The sequence below is a fragment of the Cardiocondyla obscurior genome, linkage group LG08, assembly GCF_019399895.1.
Source record: "Cardiocondyla obscurior isolate alpha-2009 linkage group LG08, Cobs3.1, whole genome shotgun sequence".
In the NCBI taxonomy this organism is placed as follows: domain Eukaryota; kingdom Metazoa; phylum Arthropoda; class Insecta; order Hymenoptera; family Formicidae; genus Cardiocondyla; species Cardiocondyla obscurior.
The window spans coordinates 6,939,042-6,962,587 of NC_091871.1; the positions used below are offsets into that span (position 1 = coordinate 6,939,042).

At 34.7% G+C, this 23,546-nt stretch overlaps 1 protein-coding gene across 7 annotated transcripts; it reads left to right on the plus strand.

Moving 5' to 3' along the window:
* The first annotated feature begins 133 nt into the window (after window positions 1–133).
* Piezo (piezo) lies at window positions 134–23,476 on the plus strand. Of its 7 annotated transcripts, none has more exons than XM_070660911.1 (40): window positions 134–522; window positions 2,528–2,716; window positions 3,785–3,877; window positions 5,945–6,160; window positions 6,370–6,602; window positions 6,796–7,227; window positions 7,894–8,016; window positions 8,975–9,092; window positions 9,186–9,295; window positions 9,355–9,621; window positions 9,758–10,084; window positions 10,192–10,337; window positions 10,435–10,581; window positions 10,713–10,843; window positions 10,938–11,080; window positions 11,153–11,329; window positions 11,418–11,931; window positions 12,027–12,122; window positions 12,188–12,630; window positions 12,789–13,191; window positions 14,374–14,436; window positions 14,903–15,048; window positions 15,639–15,815; window positions 17,226–17,516; window positions 17,610–17,686; window positions 18,260–18,337; window positions 18,637–18,717; window positions 19,352–19,628; window positions 19,700–19,863; window positions 19,943–20,080; window positions 20,170–20,313; window positions 20,398–20,551; window positions 20,630–20,844; window positions 20,945–21,103; window positions 21,167–21,293; window positions 21,372–21,778; window positions 21,870–22,171; window positions 22,241–22,478; window positions 22,583–22,810; window positions 22,936–23,476. In XM_070660911.1, exons 3-40 carry the CDS (start codon window positions 3,814–3,816, stop codon window positions 23,039–23,041), a joined length of 7,662 nt encoding a protein of 2,553 aa, XP_070517012.1. In that variant the 5' UTR covers window positions 134–522; window positions 2,528–2,716; window positions 3,785–3,813; the 3' UTR covers window positions 23,042–23,476. The 7 variants fall into 7 exon arrangements, with proteins under 7 accessions (XP_070517012.1, XP_070517013.1, XP_070517014.1 ...); XM_070660912.1 differs by lacking the exon at window positions 7,894–8,016 and adding an exon at window positions 8,510–8,557; XM_070660913.1 differs by lacking the exon at window positions 18,637–18,717.
* The last annotated feature ends 70 nt before the right edge of the window (window positions 23,477–23,546 follow it).

Consider the following 23,546-nt stretch of genomic DNA (forward strand, 5'->3'; position numbering starts at 1 on the left):
TGCGCGGCGGTGAGAATTGCGTTAGTATGCATATAATGGAGTCGGTGACGCACAAAGTTACCGCGCATGCACTTCGCTGCTAAGCTCGAAGCAGATATCGGTGTCAGCCTTGGTCAGGCTTACCTACCGTCCTTACGGAACGACCAAATCAGTCGGTGGTCGGTGGCGAGCCGGCGTCAGTCACGTTGGCGTCTTGGCGGTCGGTTGGTGTCGGCTGTGCTCGTACAGCAAAAAAGATTAGAGTGCCGGGCGACGCTCTGCTGGTTTTACAATAGGTGACGCGTGGAACATACGTGAGCATTGTCATTCATAAAATCGGAGAGCGCTGTGGTTACCTGCGTCGCGTACGTGGTTGCGTGTAATCATCGCTGACTGTGCGTGCGTTTTCGTGATTGTTGAAGATCGCGAAGAGCGTGCTGGGAAGCGCATGTTACCTTCGTGGTTCGATCGGCCTGAAAACAGCTGGGGCAACGTTCTGGAAGAGGAATGCGCCGAAATGCTGTATGAACGCACTCGCATAAGGTACGTTTACACTTTCCGCCGCCAACGGTTTACGTCGAAGGCGAATGCAGAAATAACAGCTGAGTGCTTGCGTTTCTGATGCAGTTTCCTAATATTTATTGATTCGTTTAGTCGCGGAACGGATTTCTGATAAAGACCGACCGATCGGAAAACGCGCCTGTTTGAGTAACCTGTGGAAAAAATATTAATAAATTGTTTTTTCTACTTTATGGATGTGTAACGTCTAGAAATATCTGACAAGGAAACGGTACGTGCCAGATTTTAAGAATATAAATTCCGGGATATTTTCTTTCACGGTTGTGACCGATGCTTGTGAAGTTGAATTTAAATTTCTTGATAAATATAATCAATTTTTAGCTTCATATTTTTTTGTAAAATATATATATAAGAAAAAGGATTCGTAAATGAATTTAATAATTAGTTTGGGGGTTCTCTAATTTACATATAAAGAGTTGCATGAATAATATTCTTTGCAAGAAGTGACAAAGTTACTACAATGCGCAACTGTAGGTGCAAGATTATGCTATCAAGTGGTATCAGTTAGCATTGTCGACAACAATTACTGCAAACGGAAATATGACCATGTGAATACATGCCGTGACCAAGGACAGTAATTCGCGACGCTGTGCCGACTTAAGTTTGTCCATAAAATATAAAAATAACTGTACGAGGAAAATTTCGATAAGCAAATGTTTTTTACAACTTCAAACGGTAGTCGAAACTTTTTTAATGCCAGAGATTTAATGTAAAGGAAAAAGGGATTTATTATTTTTATGTGTGACTTTATAATTTTACAACCTGAATAACAGTTTTAGACGTCGAGATGATCTATCGTTATCATTAGACATAAAATCCAACGTGATGTTCACAGTGCAATTTATTCTTTAAATGTGCAATCTCTTGATTAATCCCTTGTTATGGCATACGATACGCATCTGAACGCGGAACACGTCAACTCGGCACGCAACGTGCACATTTCGTATATTGCCACGTACTACGAAATTCAATCAAAACATGATTATCCTAATTAGAAGATAGCAAAAAGTAAATGTCAAAGAAATACCGATAATAAATATAGAAATGTTAACAAATGATTTATATACTCTATGAATATTTATATTTATTTATTGCATTCGAGCCGGAATTTATTCGGCATTAATTAAAAACAATTCTTCTTGTTAAATCACAATTCAACCAATGAGCACATGGTCTCAAATAAAGCCGGCCATTCGTGATGCATAATTGATGATGGGAATAATACACACGTCGAGGATTTCATTAGCGGCATGGGTAGTTAATTATTTCTTTGTCCGGATCGAGATAAAAAAAAAAAGATTAAAATTTGTATTAAAGAACCGTTATATTTACGAAAATTAAATTTAAATAATTTATCACTGCACGAATTTATTCTTTAATTTGTTATACTTAACGACGTGTTGCGTTTATTTAATTAAGTCCTCGTTATATTATTGCAACGTTAATAATATCGGCAGCGTGGCTACAAATTTTTTTTCAAAGAAAAATTACGGCACATTGTATTTATAAAGTTTTAACAACGCCGGACGTTTGTACTTACAATCAATTAACATACTTGGAATAGTTACGATTTCCAGTAAACAACCGAGATGGCTAATTAAAATGCGGCAGACGTGATGCACGTGGAAATTACGCATGGGGCGTTCGATCGCTGCTATCATTTGCATGCGATCTCGAATAATCTCGAGATAAAGTGCTCTCAAAAATTTGCGCATCTAGCGTATAGAAAGGTTATCAATAGCGGCTTGAATATCCCGATAACAAGGCTGGTATATTTGCGCGTGAATCACGCACAATATATATGCCGTTGTTAATCGTGATATTATTTATCAAAGAGAAAACATTGCTCCACCCGAATTATCTTTTATGCACAGTTCAATAAGTAAAGCCATTAGGGCGCATCTTATCTTTAACACTAATCGATAATATGTGTATATATATTTTTTTTTTGTTTTATAACAAATTGCAGACCCTAAATGGAAGCATAGTCACGATGGATGTTACCTCGCACGGCGTTTTACTTTGTAAAATATGTGGACATAATGTTAAAATACAAAGGATTGGAATAGAAGTTCAACTTGCAAATGATTGCATATGTGTGACGTGCCCAAGGTGTTCCTCTATAATAAAATACAAGTTTGAATCATAAAAAGTCAAGGTAAATATACTTTATTAATTACATTATTGTTTTAAGAATTTATCAATAATTAGACATTATTTTATCTTGCATGATAAAAAATTGGTGAAGGTTTATCATTTTTAATTAAATTAACTTAATCGTGCTGAAGAATATTATTCTAATATTCTAAATTTAACAGATTGTTGTTAAAAGATTTTCTTTCTTCGCAGGTTACGTTTTCCATTTTTTTTCTTTTTCTTTTTTTTTCTTTTCTTTTTTCCTGCTCCATAAATGCTGTCGTCGGGATGTATCGAATCATAAAACAGGAGCTGATTGATATCGCCTATGGTGAAATAATATCGTCACGCAACGCTATGTTCTTCCCTCTTTCCGCCACATACACCGTTCACATCTTCATGCGATAAAAGCGTAACCGGCGCACCTCTCGGCGATGTCGTCCCTACGTAATTGGCCCGTAATTAAGGTGGGCGCGCCTCTTTCACTGAATCCTCCCGCAACCGAAAAACACACTCGCTCTCATTCCCAGAATTGCCTAATGGCGATTCGGTCATTTCGGCAACCAACATTCAGTTATCAATTCGCCCGGGCTACTTAATCGCGTCCCGGGCATTCGACAAATAACTGTTTCCCTGATAATGCGAACTGTAAACTACGATCATTATCAGTTTGATTACCATTCGTAATTAACATTATCTTGTTACGCAGAGACCACGTCCCGACGATCTTCGTGACGGCAATTATTAATTATAACGATCACGCGCCACTACGCGAGAGCGTTCCCTGTAAATAATCTCGAGTGGCTTCAAGTGCAATTTACGTTACAGCCGAGTACGATGGCTTGAAGAGCACGTAGAACATAGCGTTGGGAAACCGGTTTGTGGAAAAAATTTCCGGGCTGAAAGGGTCAAAGCGATCGTGAAACGAAGGGCGCTGCGAAGGCTCTACGTCTTGCGATGAAACAAATAGCGTTTGACTTCAACAGACCTTTACACTTTATTGTTAATAAAGAAAACTTGCTGTTGCAATGTTTGGAGAATGTACTTAAGTGTCCTGTCGATTAATATATCTTTGTTTTCTTCGTTTCAGGGCGGAGGGCCATTCTGGCAGCTCAAGGCATGACGAAATATTGGTTGAACGTGGCCCTTCTCAGGGTCATTCTACCAGTTATCTTAGCCGGATGTAAGTTTTATTTTACTTTATTACCAATTTTCTTCTGATATATTAGAATCGATAAATGGTTTACGCGTGTATTTATGACTTCGAAGCGATAAAAACGACCGAAGAAACATAAATCCCCGTAAAAGATCACAATTGTTTGTAACACGTGGAGTTTTTATCTCGTAAATATCTCGTGGAGTTTTTGACACGGCGATATAATAAATGCATTGGTGATATCATATCTATAATCGTCATCACTTCTGGCTAAATAATGACCATAGCGTTGCTCGCCAGCTGTAAAAAGCAATAAAAATACGAAACGCCAATGTATCACCGTTCGTAAGAATGAAACAAATAGAATTAAACGAGAATCGCCTTTCGAGGAATCTTGAATCGACTGCCTACTCTTTGCATAACTATATTCAGTATTATGCTAATTAACAGCAAAGGAAATAACAACATTCCATGATAAGTAACTGTGCTTGATGATCAAAAGTAATAAACTAGAAAATAAATTATTAAAAAAATTGATTTAAATAATGTGTATATGTATATTAAATGAATTAATATTCTATTTAATATTTAAAATAATTTAAATAATTAAAAAATTTATATTTCTGTAGTTGTCACAATAATTATGAATAATCTAAATAGAAATGCAACCTGAAATAGTAAAAATTTACAATATAATAATATATATATATATTTTATTATATTCTATTTGCCGGAATGTCATAATGTCAACGCAGACACGTCTGAACGACTCAAAGAGTACTCTAAAATTAGGAGGCAGGCGCTTGAACTCGCATATCTGTATCAGACGAGAGTGAGATCCGCTGGTTTTGTCTAAACAAATACTTGACTTCAGAATATCGAATCTCATAAGCGTGCACGAGTTCTGAAAAAAAATCTAGCGTCATAAGTAAGATACTATAACTTATTAAAATAAACTTTTGATCAAACGTGAACATATATGACGTATCATAATTTATTAAGCAAATACCTACGCGCAATATTGAAAGTCTAATTTATTACCATGCATGATTCTGTTTCATTAAAAAGTTTAATGAACATTAACAGAAATTTCGTGCGTGCAGTCTCTTTATTTTCGAAGTCAGCTTCGTGACGTGAAGCCTCCAGTAATTAATGGGTGTGAAACTTTGGCCTAACAAATTAAAATAAGAGCTACATGTTATTAAGAAGAGAAAAGAGTGGAGTCATATTACGTCGGTAAGCGTACAAGAATATTTGTTAAAAAAATTTGTTTCAAGATTTGTTCTAAAGCACATCTATTGAGATAATTAACAGAATCGCCTACAGCAAGATTCAGCTTGGCAGCGGCACAATGTCGTTATTTATGCGTGTCGTGTAAATATAACACGTGCCGCGAATAGGATGACTAAGTTGCTAGAAGCGGCTGTTGGAAATACTACTGCGTTCCTGCGAACATTTGTCGAAGAGTTCAGACAACATAAGTTTCTACTATGCTAAATACAATAATGCATGAAGGAACATTCGATTCAGAGATTAAACAGTCAGCGAAGTATCTGTTAAGTTCCATGATGCAAAAGTAATTATCGCTGACAGACTAAACTATGATTTGCATTAATTATCACTCGCCATGTAGAACATACTTCGGTTATACCCCGGATGTTAACGTGATGTCTTTGTTAGATGCATTTTTAAGAAATTTTTCTGATATTTAATATTGCACAGCGGAATACCGAGTTACATGTATTCGCTGGAATTTTAAGAGATAACATTTCAAAACGTGTGACGCTGCTAATCTTTTCAGCTGGAAAAATTTGTAAAATATTATGATGAATAAATATGGATCAATAGTAAAAGCAAAGGTTACTTGGAGGGGTTGAAATGTCATTTCTCGGTAACATCCCTATCAGAAATGACCTTTTCACAGACGTAGAAATAATTGTTACGCATTTTTATCGGATTTATGTACCGTGTTACAATATTTTATAAGAGAAAAACCTCCCAGATGAACACTTTTTTTAAAAAGCAAACGTTTTATTACTTGTGATAAAATCATAAATATTAAAATACTGTAACTAACTATATTTAATGTTACAGGTACGATATGGCGACCAACGGGATTGTCGATCGTCTATCTAGGGATGATGCTCTATTCTCCAATGGTCCCGATACCGACGCACCAAACCATGACAGGCCACACAGGAATATATCTAAAGATTTGCATTTGCCTAGCTTTCCTCGTAGTTATATCTCAGATCACCTTCCACATTGTTCTTCTGTCATTACCGCCCTATGGACATTTTCTACAAAACTGTAAGCCACATTCTGACCTAAATTAGTGCATTAACTCATAAAAAAAAATTCTATATACGTGTAATTGCTTATTAATTTTTTTTTTTTTTTTAACACGATAATATTTGATTAAGTAATATAAAATGTAAAATAAAAATGTAAAAAGCATTTAAATGTCGTGAAACTTCAAGTCATAATTAAATTGAAATATAAGCAAATATTATTTTCAGGCGTGTTTTTGGAGAAGCTGTTCAGGCACATAGGTTTCGTCAGATTAGATAGCGCATCGGTATGGGAAGTATTTTATTGGCTGACGCCGGAATTGATAATCCTGCCCACCGTACTTGCCATATATTTTGTATCTCGTTTCCTGACCCAACGGCGCGTTAGTGACGAAGAAAACGAAGCCACTCTTCATCAGGAAAATTCTCTGCAACAGAAAACGGATGACAGTACTACGAAGGTAACTACAATCTTATATTATTATCGTTGTATATTTAATTGAAAGTATTCGCATTAAATAATTAATATAAATTCCAAATCAATTGGAGTCTACCGTATATATTTTAAGCTGCATGTTTGAGTTTTATTTTGCACGAAAAAGAAATCGATGTCCAGCCAAAGATAACTCACGCCTACGCACATTCACGATTCAGATAATCAATTTCCTGGGAAGTATTGGCACCTATATTGTCTTGGCGTCATTATGCTGTGTCGCGGCTCTGATGCCATCGATAGAAGCCGCTTTCTACTTCCTGGTGTTCCTCGGCGCCGCTACTTGCTGGGCATGCAACAAAGAGCTACGGAAAGGCTTTGCCGTGGTCTGCAGGATCATCATGGTCATCGTGTTCGTTCACATCGTTGTATTGCTCGCCTACCAGAACGAATGGCCGCAAGAAATCCTTCCAGAGTCCGATGCCTGGTCGCGTTATCTGGCTCTAACTGCCGTTTATCATACCAATTGCAGCGATCCAAGAAATGTGGAATATGCAGATGACGCCGACTGGCTCATTTACGGATACATTTTGAGATTGTTCTGGCTTTACTACATCCTCGCGTTGCAGTCGCAATTTCTTAGCAGAAAACCCGTAAGTTCATATATATATATTTATAATTAAAAATAATTTTTTAATTTAATAACAATATTTGTAAAATGTAGAAATTATAAATTGATATACTCTTTTTTTCTAAATTAGAATAGAAAATTTAAGAATATTGGTAGGTAATATTAGAGAGAAAAATTTATATTTTTTATTATCTAGATTTTTAATTATGTTAATCATTTTAATTATTATTTTCACGCAATTACATTTTATATTGACAAAATTAGAGTTTGATGGTATAATTAATAAGATTAAAGTACATTAGAATTAGCGACGGGATTTATTATCTTTCTACGTAGCTTATACAATATATCAAATTTAGAAATAATACTAAACAGTATTTTCCTTTGTCGAGCTTTCTCTTAAAACGTCATAGCCTTAGTACTGCAAGCTATATACACTATCCGCCTGTTTCATAGAGCGCAATTAACTCATTTGTGGGTATGGAATAATTAACATATGTTACCCTGCATATAACAGCTGATTGCCTAACAAGTTCTATAAATTGTTTTAAATTTGAAGTTACTATACAATAAATTCGATTCGATCTAACATAATTTTTTTTTTTTTTTAAGATAAAGTTTTGGTAACTCAATTTTTATTCGTGGAAAGTTTCGTTGAAAACATGCTTGTACTAACGAGGCGTTACAGGCGAAAGAAGCGAACCGATTAAGCAGCAGACTGGAAAACCTGGACACTCCATTGTCCAGACACGTGTCCATCAGGCGCAGGACACCATCCCAAAGATGGCAATCAGCGCGACGTAAGGCTCGCGTAAGGACTCGTGCCACATGAGAAACGATTCTGTATTATACGAATGGATGTCACCACTTATTTGCAATTATACTTCGCCCTTGTTTTTCAGCTACATTTTTATTTCAGATTCTTATTTTGCTGACGTGTGTCGCATTGGATGCTAAAGATTTACATAAAACTTTCCGTTCTCAGCTTACTCTTTAATTGTTACGCACGTTTATAGTGCTTCTTAAATTGTAAGAAATACGTAATCGATAATGTTACAGTTAATGCTGATTGTGTAAACCTACAGATTAGCATTCAAGCATACAGCTTTATCATATATTTCTACTTCTAACAAATTTTCTCTGATGATTAATTTTTTGTAAAAAGTTGTTTCGCCTGTTTTTTTAAAGACCTCCCACGTTCTTATTTGTCGCCGGCTTCCAGATGTGCAGTTATTGTTTTAATGCTGAACCAAAAAATCGTTTTCCGTTTGGACGCTGCTATGTTTAGTTTGCCATTGTTTTAGAAGCCGCTCGTAGAGCCGTCGTTAGCAACGGTCGACGAACGAACGCCTGTACGTATACCAATTGAATATGCATGATTAATTAATTATTTGCTAAACGATGTACCCCACATCGATCTCTGCATGCGGTGCAAGCGAACTTCGATAAGCAGCTTGAGATTCCGCTCGAGCAAAGAAATCGTAATTTGGGGTGCAGACTGCAACTAACTTTGCACATAATTTTTCACACGCATACCTCATTGTTAACAAAGGTTTAGTTAACGTTAATAAACTGGCGAAGGTAAATGCATGTGTCACTCATTTTGCATGAAGTCTTTCATCGTCGTAAGAAAGTAGGAAAATATTAATTTAACGTGCAACGTGAGAAATATAATAAAAAGTTTATAGAATGATACAGTATTATAAAATTATTGTTAAAGGAGTTTAGACATTAAAAGCGTTTTTTTCTTTTTTTTTTTTATTATCTAGTTAATGCGATTTGGATCTGGAAGAGCGGGACTTCTTCAGGACTCCACTACCGGAAGTATCATCGTCAATCAAGACGGTCAGCAAGATGATAACATACAAATGCAAAGTCTGAGCGACGGTAATGACGTAAACTTTAAATTATTATTATTTTAAATAATTTTATGTAAGCTGATTAAGCAAAGTAACTAATTAATGATTTTTTTTTATAAAGAAACCCCTGATGATTCGCCGGGCATCGTTGAAGAAATAATTATGGCAGTGTATTCCATCTTCCAATTGATAGTAAATTCGTCATATCTGGCTACGAACATAATAATGATGGTAAGATTCATAAAATATAAATATTACAGACACTAGAACTGATAATTATAATTTTTCAGATATGGAGCATAATGTATCATAGTTGGACGACGTTCGTTCTGCTTCTCTGGGCGTTGATTCTGTGGATGGTACCCAACAAACGAGCTTCCATGATGAAGTGTTCTCCTTTTATCGTGTTTTATGCGACTCTCTTACTTCTTGGACAATTTGTATACAGTATGAATCTAAATGACGATGAACTGCCGAGGGTAGTGAGCGGCATAAAGATTTCCGAGATCGGCTTCAGCAAAGTCGATGAGCTCGGTCGTTGGCATCTCATTGTTAAGGTACGCATTAATATGAATATAAAATCTTTTAAAAATCAGAAAGAGAATTAAGTTTTTTTAAAAAATTTATTGTATTAGTTGTGTATGAAAAGATTATACATTTTAGAATATTTGCGAATAACTTTTTCGTTTACAGTGCTTATTTATATCGATGTTTTGGATCACTATGAGGCAATATATGGCGGAAAGATTACAGAAGCGGCAATCTTCCGCTTTGAGGGACATGGTGGCACCATTACACGTATCTGTTTCAACAGCCACTACCGCCATGAATCACGAGACACCAGAAATTAAAAGTCAATTTATGAAAAACGTCGGAAAATTATTACATGATCTACTGACAAGATTTTGGATTGCCGTGGTGGCGATTATGCTATTTATCTGTGGCATTACGGGCGAACGTATGACGATGTTTAGAATTGTTTATATGTCGCTATTTCTCATCTTTGTAATTACATTCCAGGTATTGTTTAAATTTTAGAAATTATTAATAGAATATAATTAAAGAAATCGAGTGGCCAGAATAGTGCATTGCAATTGCATTGTAAATAATAAATTTTTTAATTTTAGATATCCTGGATAGCATGGAGAAAAATGATGTATCCATTTTTTGTCACCGTCATTGGATATTCGATCATCATGTTGATTCTCGTCTACACATATCAATTCCAGAATTTCCCAGATAAGTGGGAGTACCTCGGTATAGATCAAGATCTGTAAGCAATAACCATTTAATTATAATTTTATATTTATTAAATATTTAAATTTTACATCATACGTTTATCTTCGTTTTTTTTTTTTTTTTAACTTTAGGCAAATGGACATTGGACTGGAGACTTATGCAATTAAAGATCTGTTTGTAAAATTGCTGACGCCAACATTTTTCGTTATCATCACAGTACTTCAAATTCATTATTTCCATAAGGATTTCCTTGAAGTCACCAATATTGAAAGATTAGGGTTTGTATAAGAAATGTTTAATTATGCAGGCTTAAAATGTTAAGGCTATAATAATTTTGTAAAACATTATTACAATTTTTACAGAATTTTCTGTATAAAAACTTTAAGAAATATCTTTTTATTAATTTTAGGGCTGAAAGCACATTTAGACGCTCCAGCCTGGGATATTCTCCGAGTTTGAATATTCCAGTATCTTCACCAGCCGATGTTACACTCGCTGAAGATGAAAAACATACGATATATACGCTAAAACAACTAAAACGTATGCTCTTTATTTTTGTTTTACTTACTACTTTAACAAATAAGCCATTATTAATTCAACAAATTAATATTAATGTCTTTGAAATTAATTACAGATATGTCGAAATTAGAAAGAATTGCGCTGTTACGAAAAATAACAGAGCAGCTTATTAACTTTTACAACTATGCTTGGCTCTTCCTTGAAATACACATGCAGAAAATTGTTTTTATTTCATTCGTTCTTTTGTGCATTAACGACGTAAGTAAAATCACTACGATATTACATTTTTAAACTTTAGAAATAAATTATATTTATATATTTGATTTACAGGTATGCGCAATAAATTTCTTTTTTATCGTCGCCATAGTCATAATAATTAATTTCAAGAGACACATACAGATCAACTCGATTAACGTAATGGCAGCGATAGTATCACTTCTCACAGTGACCAAGATGTTATATCAAATTAAATACATCAATCACGATAACTGGAACGTTAATTGCACTGTACGTAAATTAGAACTTGTTCGTCTTATCGTGACAACAAGCTCTTTCTTAAATCTTTAATTAAATACATTGTTTTAAATGTTTCTAGATCAGCGACGATAATCAGCAGCAGTATGCTAGTAATAATACTGTCTACAACATAGCCGAGTGGTTTGGAATGAGAAAAGCAATGCCGGGTATGCTTCCGGAGCTGTTAAAAGGTTACATTGGCATTGTCACTGTTACGACCTTTAGAAAAATTATCAGAGTCCGTCAATGGTTTTATCGTCATAATAGAGGAGAGCCGCTAGATACTCCTCAAGTAATGTTTCCATCCATCACCAGAATGGATGCTGACAAAGGACTACCGGAGTGCTTAAAGTTCCTCTTTAATTACGGCTTCTATAAATTCGGCCTCGAAATATGTCTCATTGGAATTGTCACTCTGATCGGGACACGACTGGATTTCTATTCCGTTTTGTACAGCGTATGGCTGCTGTTATTTTTTTCGTTAAAGAGGAAAACCGTGGCACGCATTTGGCCCTGCTTTAGAACTTTTGCCATAATTCTTCTGCCTATTCAATACGCTATTGTTGTGGCTCCGCCTTCGTGGCTCTGCATAGGTAACAAGATCATCTAAATGCAATAAACTAAGCAAAATCTTTTAATTACATGAGGTAAGCAGTACAGATTTTTTTTTTTTTACGGATTTATTCAGATTATCCTTGGAAGAAGTCGGAAGTAATGAGAAGATTGCAAGAATGGATGTATCTTCCCGATCCTGACTTTCCACCGAATTCAAGAAAACTAATTTGTAAGTTTAACAGAATGAAAAATTAACGGAAAACTTTTACATAATTTTTTTTTTCTTTTTTTTAGGTGATTTTATTTTGTTAATGATGATCGTGCGACAGAGTTTGGTCTTCTACATCGAACAACAAAGTTTGCAGCCCGGTAAAGAATTTGTGGCTGGCCACAATTATTCCGTTTTCCAAGATATGGAAAAACCAAACTTCGTAAATCCTGTAAAGGATTACGTCTCGCACATTCACTCGTGGTTAGACGTATTCAAACGTGGTAGCATGATGAGTCTCATGTGGGTGACAATGTCGATTATGTTTCTGGCTGGTACAGAAAGAACGAATCTCTTCTCGCTCGGTTATCTCATAGGAGCGTTCATATTCCTTTGGCAAGGGAGTGATTTTTATTTGAGACCAATGAAAACTATTTTGAAATGGTGGAACATGCTAATCGGATACAGCGTCATCGTTATTTTCTCAAAAGCTCTACTTCAGGGAGTGGGCTGCGTTCTCATTAAAGATGTAAGTTTTTTTTATAATAATATTTACATTTAATAAGTATGTAAATTACGGAATTAAGTTTTTTTTCTTTTTTTTTAATTGCATAATTTAAAAAAATATATCAAACATATTTGAAAGATTTATAAATGTGGGAATTATTAATTTATTTATGTTATTAGCTTGAACATTCAGTCTGCTGGCTGGTACAATTGCTGGGTATCTCATGCCTGAGAAAATTCAAGAGTTCCAGCGACTCAATATTGGACCCTGCGAAATGTAGTGTTACTAGAGAAGACATCGGCATGGTTTGGGATGGATTATGTTTCGCATTCCTCTTGATACAGAAACGACTCTTCAAGAGCTATTACTTCTTTCACATCGTGGACGAGACAAAAGCTATGAGCATTTTAGCTTCCCGAGGCGCGGAACTACTTCAAGAGCTGCATCACAAGCGTATCGAAATCCAGGAAAATGTGGAGAAAGCCGTTCTAGAGAAATTAAAATTCAAGATGGACAAGATCAAAGCCAACCAACAGAAAATACAAGGACCATCTTATAAAGATTCTCAGACTCACAAAGTCGGTAAGATTTTTTAATAAAACTTTAATATAATATTTAAAAAAAGTATATTCTATCAAAGCGATTCGAGAGACAACTCTAATTTAATTTAATTTATTAAACACTTATTTTTTTTTACTAAAGTCATCGTCGTTGTCTCTAATATTTTATTCTATTTTTATTTAACTAATTTAATTTAAACTACACAATAAAATGCCCAATGAAAATATCTTTAATGCGCCCAAAAAAAAAAAAAAAAAAAAAGAGAGACAAGCTCCTTTGGCGAGAACCTCCAGCGTGAGTTCTTGCGTGTCCTCGGGCCACACGCCCCCGCAAGGATACCAAACGCCTCTGGACGAGGACGACGATGAGCCACCTCCGTTGACGCCACGGGCAGCGTCCTTATTGCAAGCACCAACGCCGAACTCTGCTGTTATGACGGTCAGCCTCGAGGGCTACCTCGAGCCGACCCGCATATCGTTCGGTTCGCCACCCAGCAGCGAGCTGAATCCTCGAGGACCGTCGCCGGACGAGACGTTCCCGGTGTTCTCGCCTCCGCCTTACGGTCGCGGCCTGGCCGATCGGTCTCTGACGTCCTCCATGCGGCATCGGCGCCAGTCCAGTCTGCCGGTCAGGCCGACGTGGATGAACAACGATCCGCGGCAGTCCATCATCTCGACGGCCTCACGTTCTCCACACTCGCATCACACGTGTAAATCACTCGTCGACAACGTCTGCGTCGTTACCAGTGTGCTACGGTTACCTGTACATACGCTTTTTACGTTTGCACATCTACGCCTACCGCTAAACACTTCGCAGCCTTCTGGCGTCCGTCTCGCTTCGTTAGAACGTACCATCCGAAAATCTCTCGAGTGATAGAGATTATTACGTGATAAGATACATTGGGCTAGAAACTCGCTCAAGATATATTTTTTGTACATAAACGCTTGTGTCTTCAGGATTATTTCTACTGAGATCGTTGTAGATAATACTTGGAACTTTGTTTTTTTTTTTATTGAGGTTAGGTTTATTATTTTATAATTTTATTGTTTTTGATAAACTGTAATTTTCTAGCAATCAACAACGGAATCGAATTATTATAAATAATTAATGCAACGTATACTGCTGTATGCGGTGTGTTTTCCGTATTAATAGTTTTTTCATTGTATATACATTTTTACTTTATTTTTTGTGTCTTTTTATTAGATGAACTCTATCCGGGAACACGGCCGTTGTACAGAATTCGTACGCCGAAGACCAACAGAGATGGTAAATGTACATTTTTCCTTTTTTTTTTTCTTTGCAGCCAAGCATTGTTTTAACAACCAATGTTCTCAGATCTGTCCCACGACTTAAATTGTATATAAAATGTACAGATAGAAGTAGCTCATGTGTTAACAAATTATATAGTTGATCTATTGGCATTTTCCTGTATATTTATGCACTTCTAATTAACACATTGGGTGCGAATTTAATGAGTAGAGCCATAGGAGACCCCAGATTTTGTTTTTCTCTTTTATTAAAATTAGTAGAAACACATAAATCATATTATCGGGCTGCATCCAACGTGTTAATAAAAATGAGACTTATAATACATCATATAATTTTCATGAAGTGTGCTAGAAAATATTTCTTTGCTTTTACAAAATTATATCGTTGTCACTTTGCATGGCTTTCGCGTTGTGCAAGATAAAATACGGATTTATTAATGATCGATAACTCTTTTTACAATTAGCGGTCAGATCGGGGGATTACTATATGTTCGACGATCTGGACGACGACGATGTCACCGATCTCATTCCCGACAGCGACGTCGAAAAGAAGGAGAAGGAACTTCGCCGCGAGCAGGAACGCCAGAGACGAAGAATGACGGTATCGGAGGTGAGTAAATTTGAGAGGAAACTTAACGTAGATTTGTCGAAGCGAACATCCTGTTTTTTTTTTTTTCCTAGGATTCCGGTATGAATTTGAATGACTCTGCTAATGAAATGTTAGACTTAATTAAACTTAATTTTTGTCAAGATTCACTAATCTCTTAATAAATATGGTCCGTCGAAGTAGCTCAAAAGTATGATAAAAATTGTATTCAAAGAACGTATATTAACGTGAAAAACATTTTGTAAAAAGTTCTATACATATGTACATATATAGATATTGATAAACTAATCTTAGTAATATTCTGAAATTAAAAAAAAAAGAAAAGAAAAGAAGAAAACACTTCGTACGGACCACTAAAAAAATCGAATGGCGCATCCCCTTCGTGTGACGATTGCAACCAAAAATCTCTTGTCGTCATGTATCATCCATTACGCATATCTTTCTTTGGCTCTAATTCTACGCACTGTCAACCCCCCCCCTGTTTTCTCTTTCTCTCTCCTACTCGAGGAGGGACCAAGCGATACAGCGTCCGGGCCCGATAGCGATAACGCAAAAAACCGATTCTTGGAATTGACGCGTAAGTCTCCTTACAGTTGATGAACACGGTGATTAAGACAGACATTGAGATCGCGACGCATGTCGCCATGTACGGAGGGACAGAAAAGGATGCTCTGAGACTTCGGCGTAAAAGCGTACCTTTGACACGGAAGAAATCGTCCATGTCCTATCTGAGCGCTCGTTCCGAGACCGACACTGCTATGGCAACCGATGTGAGACATCCCGATTCCCTTTAAGAGGCTGCATGACCGCTGCAGGCATCCGTCTGCCTATAACTATCGCCTTTACTCTTGTACATAATACTACTTTCAAAGCCGAATTGCTGAATAGAAGGCAGGCGTCAACGTTGGCACGATATTCGACTCCGCTTCACGGGAGATCTTTACTTCACATCTTACAAAAGCACATATAACATGACGATAAAGTCACGCCAGGTTTAAAACGTTTTTTTTTTTATTTTGCATTTAATTTGACGAACAATTAAGTATATAAATTATTTAAATTTTTATTTGGGAAAATCAACTGCCTCCTAAATAAAATTCGGTTACTGGCTATTGCTTTCTATGGGTCGTTTTTATCTTTTATCACTTCTGTGCTAGTATGTTCTTCTTGTATCACTTGTATAGTTGCTTTCTCGTTCGTTCGCGATAAAGCAATCTGTTTTCACTTTTTTTGCACCTCAATTCTGTTCTGCAATTAGTTTTACATTTTTTATAAGTTGTATTTAATTTGCTGTGGCTTAATTATTTTAATAACAATTAATTCTATTACTTTCTTCTTAACATATCTCTTATGTTTCTTTATTGTAATTTTTTTAAGTATTCTTAATTTTGTGTAATATTTGCATTTTAACAAGAAGTCTTTGCAATATTATTTATTAATCATTTATTATTTGTTTCTATTGAAAATAAATTTTAACACAATAATACGAAATTAAATGGCAACAGCAAATTTACAACAGCGAATTCTATAATAATAGCGAGTGGATTGTTTCTTCACATTTGTACCACGCTTTTAGTGCTCGATGATACATTTTCTCTCTGATAAACTTTCAGCCTCGTAGAAGCAATATTGAAAACAAACTCTTGTGCTGTCGTCTTTATTGTCCTCACATCTTTTAACATGATATTTATTTTTAATGAATTTATATATGTTGTAATAACAGGACAGTGGTAATGGTATTTCACTGATGTGCATACATATGTATATTTCATATGAGAACTTATTTCAGACTATTTTACGTGTAGCTCTTGTAATCACGTGCCTATTGTATGCTTATTGTACAGTAAAAATAAATGTAAAAGTATTAAGAGTACCTAAAAATTTAAAGTATAAATCTTAATAAAATACAATCAGTAATATAAACAATTGCTTCAATTAAGAATTACAAAATATTTGCAATTTGAGTATTTTTAGTTAAAACTTGTTGAGCTTAATGACGCTTAAAAATTGTATTTTTTTGTTTTGTTTTATTCAAAATGTTTAAATACCATTTGATTCAATGCACTATGTGATGCGCATTTTTGTATTTTCTCGGCAGACCTGATTAATTTCAACTGGTCACATTTTGAATAAGCAAATTAATATTTCTCAATGTATAAATTATTGCAAAAATTATTTAGGGCGCCGACCGCACGAGTCTTACTTCAGTAGAAATGGAAACGGAAGAGAAAGATGCTACGGATTTGGCTAAAACGCCAGAGCCATCGGATACCGAAGAAGAAAAGATAGAAGATAAGGAAAGCGACGAGAAGAAGGAAGAACAGAAGAAAGTCTCGTTCTCTACATATTTCAAGTTTCTCTTAGTGATGATCAACAGCACTTTAATATCCATGACGAGGTACCTAAATCGATTCTCTCACGACTACAGATACATCCGCAAGGTTTTAGCAAAGGAAAAGAAAATTCTTAAGGTATGGCATACCGTTAGTTTAAAAGAATTAAAATTTACATAAATAAACTGCAGCAAGATTATATTTTTTGATATTACAATTTATCATATTTAGGCGAAGCCTGATTTTAAAATGGGAACGCGATTGGGAATCAATCAAATGTGGCAGCCGATACCTTTACTACAGGAACGGTAAGTTAATTTTTATTTAAAATTTTACATATATTAATAAAATGCTAAAACATATTTGATTTATTTAACGAAATTGGAGGGTTGTATATTCATTCCTATTATTTTCACGAAAATTAGTTATATTCTTTGCTTTCTTTATTTAGAAAAATTTATATTGATTGTCATTATTTAAAATAATGTTCTGCTTTCATGGGAATGTTAATTAATTTTTCCATGCTTTTTAAGGATTAACTTGTACATACGTAGTTGCATAATTTTATGTTTTATACTGCTAATATTTTAATTTAAATAAATATACGATTAATCTATTTTTTACCAAGTACAAAATTCTTGTAAATATATTGTGCAAATATATTTTTTTATTTTAATTTTTCTACGCTATTTAATATTGCAAAATTTGTTTCAAAATTAGCATCAGAAGTACTTGTGATCTTATAATGCTTCCAATAATAATTTTTAAGAAATTATATTTTTTAAACATGTGTATATATACAAATAATTTTGGAGATTTTTCTAAATTATATATAAAATGAAATACGTAGATGCTAGTAGTAAATGTGCTCGCTGTAACAGATCAGCTACAAACGACAATAAAGAAGAGCAATACGATCCCGGAGAGGGTCCAAGTCAACCGCACCAGCAAGAGGAAAGGTAAGAGCTTTTACTTTGTGTGAAATGCTTTAACAAAAGTGTTATATATATATCTTCCAGTTTAATGTGTGCGTATTTAGCGAAAGTAATCCTATTCATACTTATTTTACTAAACTAACGCTACCAAATTATTTTTATCCTTAAGATAATTATTTAATTATAAATGCGAACTCGAGTATTAATCTGCGACATTAAGATCTGAATCTAGTCCGACAAAAATTACGTACCAAGACTGTGACGCCGTAAATATATATTTATGTGGAGTAAACGTAGAAAGAGCGTGGTGTTGTTTGTGTCAGGAAGAGGAGCTCGCTGGCAGTGCCACACATCCGAATTCTGGCGCCGAGTTTGGAGCGAGGATTGGACATGTCCTCCTCCAGGTATCGAAAATAATGTCGTGAAAACCCAGGCATCTCGATGTGCTCGGCCTCTCTACCATTTTGCAAACGCACTAGCTCACGCCTGTCCTCGCATGCTTGCACGTCAGTCAAGATCCTTTTTACATTTAACCGTCTGCCACATTTATTTTCCGTATTATATTTCGTGGCGGAAAAGGATCATTTCCTGACTCGAGAAAAGCAAAAAGAACTTGGCTTGACGATATAAGCAACCTGCGTGTCTCTTTGACTTTCGTGTACGGTGAACGACGAAAGTGAATAACGTCCACTGTGATCACACACATTAATTAATGTTATTAAATGTCTTCGGCGTTTTCAGATGCTCAGATTTCGTGGTACCTCGACTGAGCTTTAGATGTGCTTTCGATATCAATTTTTTCTGAGAAGAAAGATGCATCTCTATCGTTTTTCATTATTCAATTATGATGTCAAAAATTATTTCTAAGTTTACGGAATAGAAAGACTTTCTATGAAATAATTTCTATATTTTAAATCGCGTTTGTTACGTATAAAAGTAATATGATAATAGATATCATCTTTCTTCTAAACAAATATGTGTTTGATACTTTATTTTACACTGCAGAATATAATTAACTTAATAATTTTGTGTATGCAGCACGTTCTTTTCGCAAGGCTTGACAGTCCAACAAGACGAAGAAGCCGGAGAACTCTCAGAAGTGGACCAACCACCCGTCATACAACTGGCAGCGTCTATCTGGTTTGGAATTCTAGCGCATTCCAGTTTAATTTGTTACTTCATGGTATTTCTCCATCAAATCAAAAACGCATCCGTGCTCTCAACGCCATTACCGCTTATGGTATTCTTATGGGGTTCTTTAACGATTCCACGACCTTCTAAAAATTTCTGGGTAACGATGATTGCCTACATCGAGGTGAGTAACGCATTTCTTAATTTGTGTCTAAAGAATATAATGAAGACTGATGTAAAAATTATATTTTTCAGGCTATGGTTATAATAAAATGTATTTTTCAATTGGAACTAATTCCCTGGAATCAAGTCGCTCAAATAAACCATCCGCTGTATGAACCGAGGATCATCGGGGTTTTAAAGAGACCTAATTACGCTTTATGGGATTTATTATTGCTTCTTATGCTATTCTTCCATAGGTACAAAAAAAAATTATTATTTTAAAGACACATACAAGAATATTTTATATAGAATAATGCTGATATGCTTGGTTTATAGATTTATGCTAAAATCGCTGGGTCAATGGACAACCGCAGGTTTGAAATTACGAAAAACTATTCTTGGTCAAATAGCTCCAGCGCCGTCAAAGCCTTTAGACAAAGAACAAAAAGAGTCTGATACACAGGAAAAAAGCGAGTACGTTGAAATTGTTACTTAAAAGAATGTTTTAAAATGTTTGTAACGTGTAAAACTTTGATATACATAAATATCTTTATGTGTTACAGTTCTCAAGTAAAAGAATCTCCAATCCACGTATTAAATGATATGGATAATGCTCCACCCGTGACAGATGAAAATAAAAGACTCGTGACGGAACAAGAACAAGAGCATCCTCACAGTAAATTATTTTCTAAAAAAATTAATAAAGAGTAAGCAGTTATTTTCATTATTTTATATTATTAATATTGTTTATCTTGTTAAATTTAATTAAATCATATTTTCAAACTTTTCAGAGAATTTTTCACTAAATACGCCCAACCATTAAAAAATTTCTTTACAAGAATTATCGATCCAGCCGGTAAAGAGAAAACAAATGTTTACGCATACATGTTCCTTTGCGACTTTTTCAACTTTCTTTTGCTAATTTTCGGATTTTCCGCATTTGGAGTAAGTATATGGAAAAGGAAAGGATTGTATAAGATTATTAATATTAATTTTGAATAAAATTACACTTTTTAATTTCAGGCTCAACAAGGCGATGGTGGAGTAACGGCTTATTTTCAGGAAAATCGAGTTCCTATGCCCTTCCTGTTGATGTTATTACTGCAATTTGCTCTGATTGTCATCGATAGAGCTCTTTTCCTTCGAAAATCTATTGTGGGAAAATTAATTTTCCAGTACTGCTTAGTATTTGGTGTTCATTTATGGATGTTCTTTATTTTACCGAGCGTAACAGAAAGGTAAAAGACAAGTTTTATCTTATTATTGCTTTCTTTTATAATGCTTTTAATATTAATTTTATTAGTACGTATATTATATATAACATGTTTAATATTGCAGGCAGTTCAATGATAATCTATTTCCCCAAATTTGGTACATGGTGAAGTGCTTTTACCTTTTGCTGGCGGCTTATCAATTGCGACAAGGATATCCGACTCGAATATTGGGCAATTTTTTATGCAAAAAATACAGCGTTGTGAACTACGTTCTATTTAAAGGGTTAGTAACATGTTTATTAAATAATCTATTATATAAATTTAATTGACTGAAATTATTTTACAGATTTATGCTGGTTCCGTTCCTTTTTGAACTTCGGTCAGTGATGGATTGGATATGGACCGATACGTCCATGACTATAATGGACTGGTTTAAAATGGAAGATATCTTTGCTAGTATTTATCAACTCAAAGTAAGTTTTGTAAGAATAATAATATATAATTTTTTATATACATTAAAATTGAAATATATTTTTTTTTGTTAATTTTAGTGCATGCGAGGAGTCGAATCAGACTTCCCTCAGCCACGAGGAGAAAAGAAAAAACAAATGAGCAAGTACTTCGTGGGTGGGAGCGTTCTTTTACTCATAATCGGGTTAATATGGTTCCCTCTACTTCTGTTTGCCCTCGGTAGCACCGTAGGTTGGTCGAACTTACCTTACGACGTATCCATGAAAGTACGAATTGGTCCGTACGAACCCATCTATTCCATGTCGGCGCAAGGGAGTTCTATTATCAAATACACGCAGGACGATTATAGAAATCTTACAAAATTATACTCGAAGGAGAAGTCGGCCGTTACCTTTTTCGAGAACTACGTTAATACTGACGTAGCTGCTATAAGATTTGGTAGATTCTCGGGAAAACTTTGGGATATTTCTCCGCCTGATAAAGAAAGGTTTGTTTTATTTAAAAAAATATATTATTGCTTCTAATAATTAGTTTATAAAATTAAAATTATTTATAAAAACATAATTTATCTTTTTTAGATTAAAAAAAGAATTGGATTCTAATACTACGGTAGTAACTGTACACGTGGAGTGGACGGTGTCTAGGAAAACGGATACTAAGGATGCCTCTGGAGTTACCACAGAGGTTCGCAATGTAGAATTGCATCCGTTAGTGAACGGGGAATTCAACCCTGTAAGACAAACGTTATCGGACATGTTGAGTGATCACCTCGACCCATCGAATGCGACTGTAATATTGCAAAATGCTTTTCCAAAATTTCTCAAAGTCACTGCTAGAATCACCAAAGCTGTTCCGCAATTAATGCGACCATTGTACTATCGTAAGTGTAATTAAATACTATTAAAGCAGCGTTGAAAAAAGTAAAATATCATTGATAATATATTTCTAGCGAGGATTCCACATGACGAAGACAACAGCTACCTCTACAGAAATATGAGTATCCAGTTGTTAACAAACAAAACTTGTTGCGCTAATAAACAGTGGTGGATGGTTCAGGAAGAATGTTCAGGCGATCCGTACATTAAATATTTGAGTAAGATACCAAAAAATGACTGCAATTATATCATGATGTTCCTGTTCAACGACAAGACCTTCCCCGAAGGTTTAAGTTTTATCAGCGGATTCGGGTAAGTTCAATATGTCTATGTAAAATTTCACAAAGATTTATAAGATGTTTATAAGGTCGTTTATATTTTATTTATATTGCTTAAAAATTAATAATTTCGAACAGGATCCTAGGATTATATACGACCGCAGTAATAGTCGTGAGTCAAATGATGCGGAAGCTCGTCAGTGATATGGCGCCCAAGATAATGTTCGACGATTTGCCATACGTCGATAGAATTCTTCGTCTCTGCTTAGATATTTATTTGGTGCGCGAAAGCGGCGATTTATGTCTTGAAGAAGACTTGTTTGCCAAATTGATCTTCCTCTATCGATCACCAGAAACATTAATCAGGTCAGATTTTACATAATTTTTATAATTATAGATAGCATTAAAATTCTACAATTAAAAATGAGAAATATTAATCATTAAATAATTTTTTTTGAGCAAATACTTGTAATAAAAGTTTTTTTTGTTAGGTGGACGAGGCCGCCCGAAGAAGGAGAGCGAACTGACAACGAAGACCAAGATGAAGAAGATGAAGAAGATAGAAGACAAGCAGAACTATTGCCTCGTCGTGATTAAAACATAAAAAAAAAAAAATAAAAATTTTTTAACAATTTTTACTTAATATTTTGTATCTGTACTATGCATTAAATACTTATTACATAGCAGATACTATAATCATTGAAAATTTGATACACTTTTTCAAGATAACTTTTTCTTCAAGATGGACAATATTAAAAATGAAAATTAATGTGTGTATGTTTTTAGAATTGTGCATTTAATTAAAATAAGGCTATTTGTAAGATCGTTAATTGACATAATAATTTCTCAATCTTTTTTGTACGTATTTTTAATATACGCAAACGTGTATAGCCTTGTAGTTTGGCTAATTTGCCAAAGATGTTCACTTTCTTTTAATATTTCATAAGAAATACACTATAAAAAAAAAAAGAATGTTTATATTGTACATAAATATGGATGTATAAAAAAATATAAAAGCTTACTTAAAAATAAGTTTTATAAGTAAATATATCCGTTTATTTAATATTACAAAAGTTTTATTACAAATTTAAAAAATTGTGCG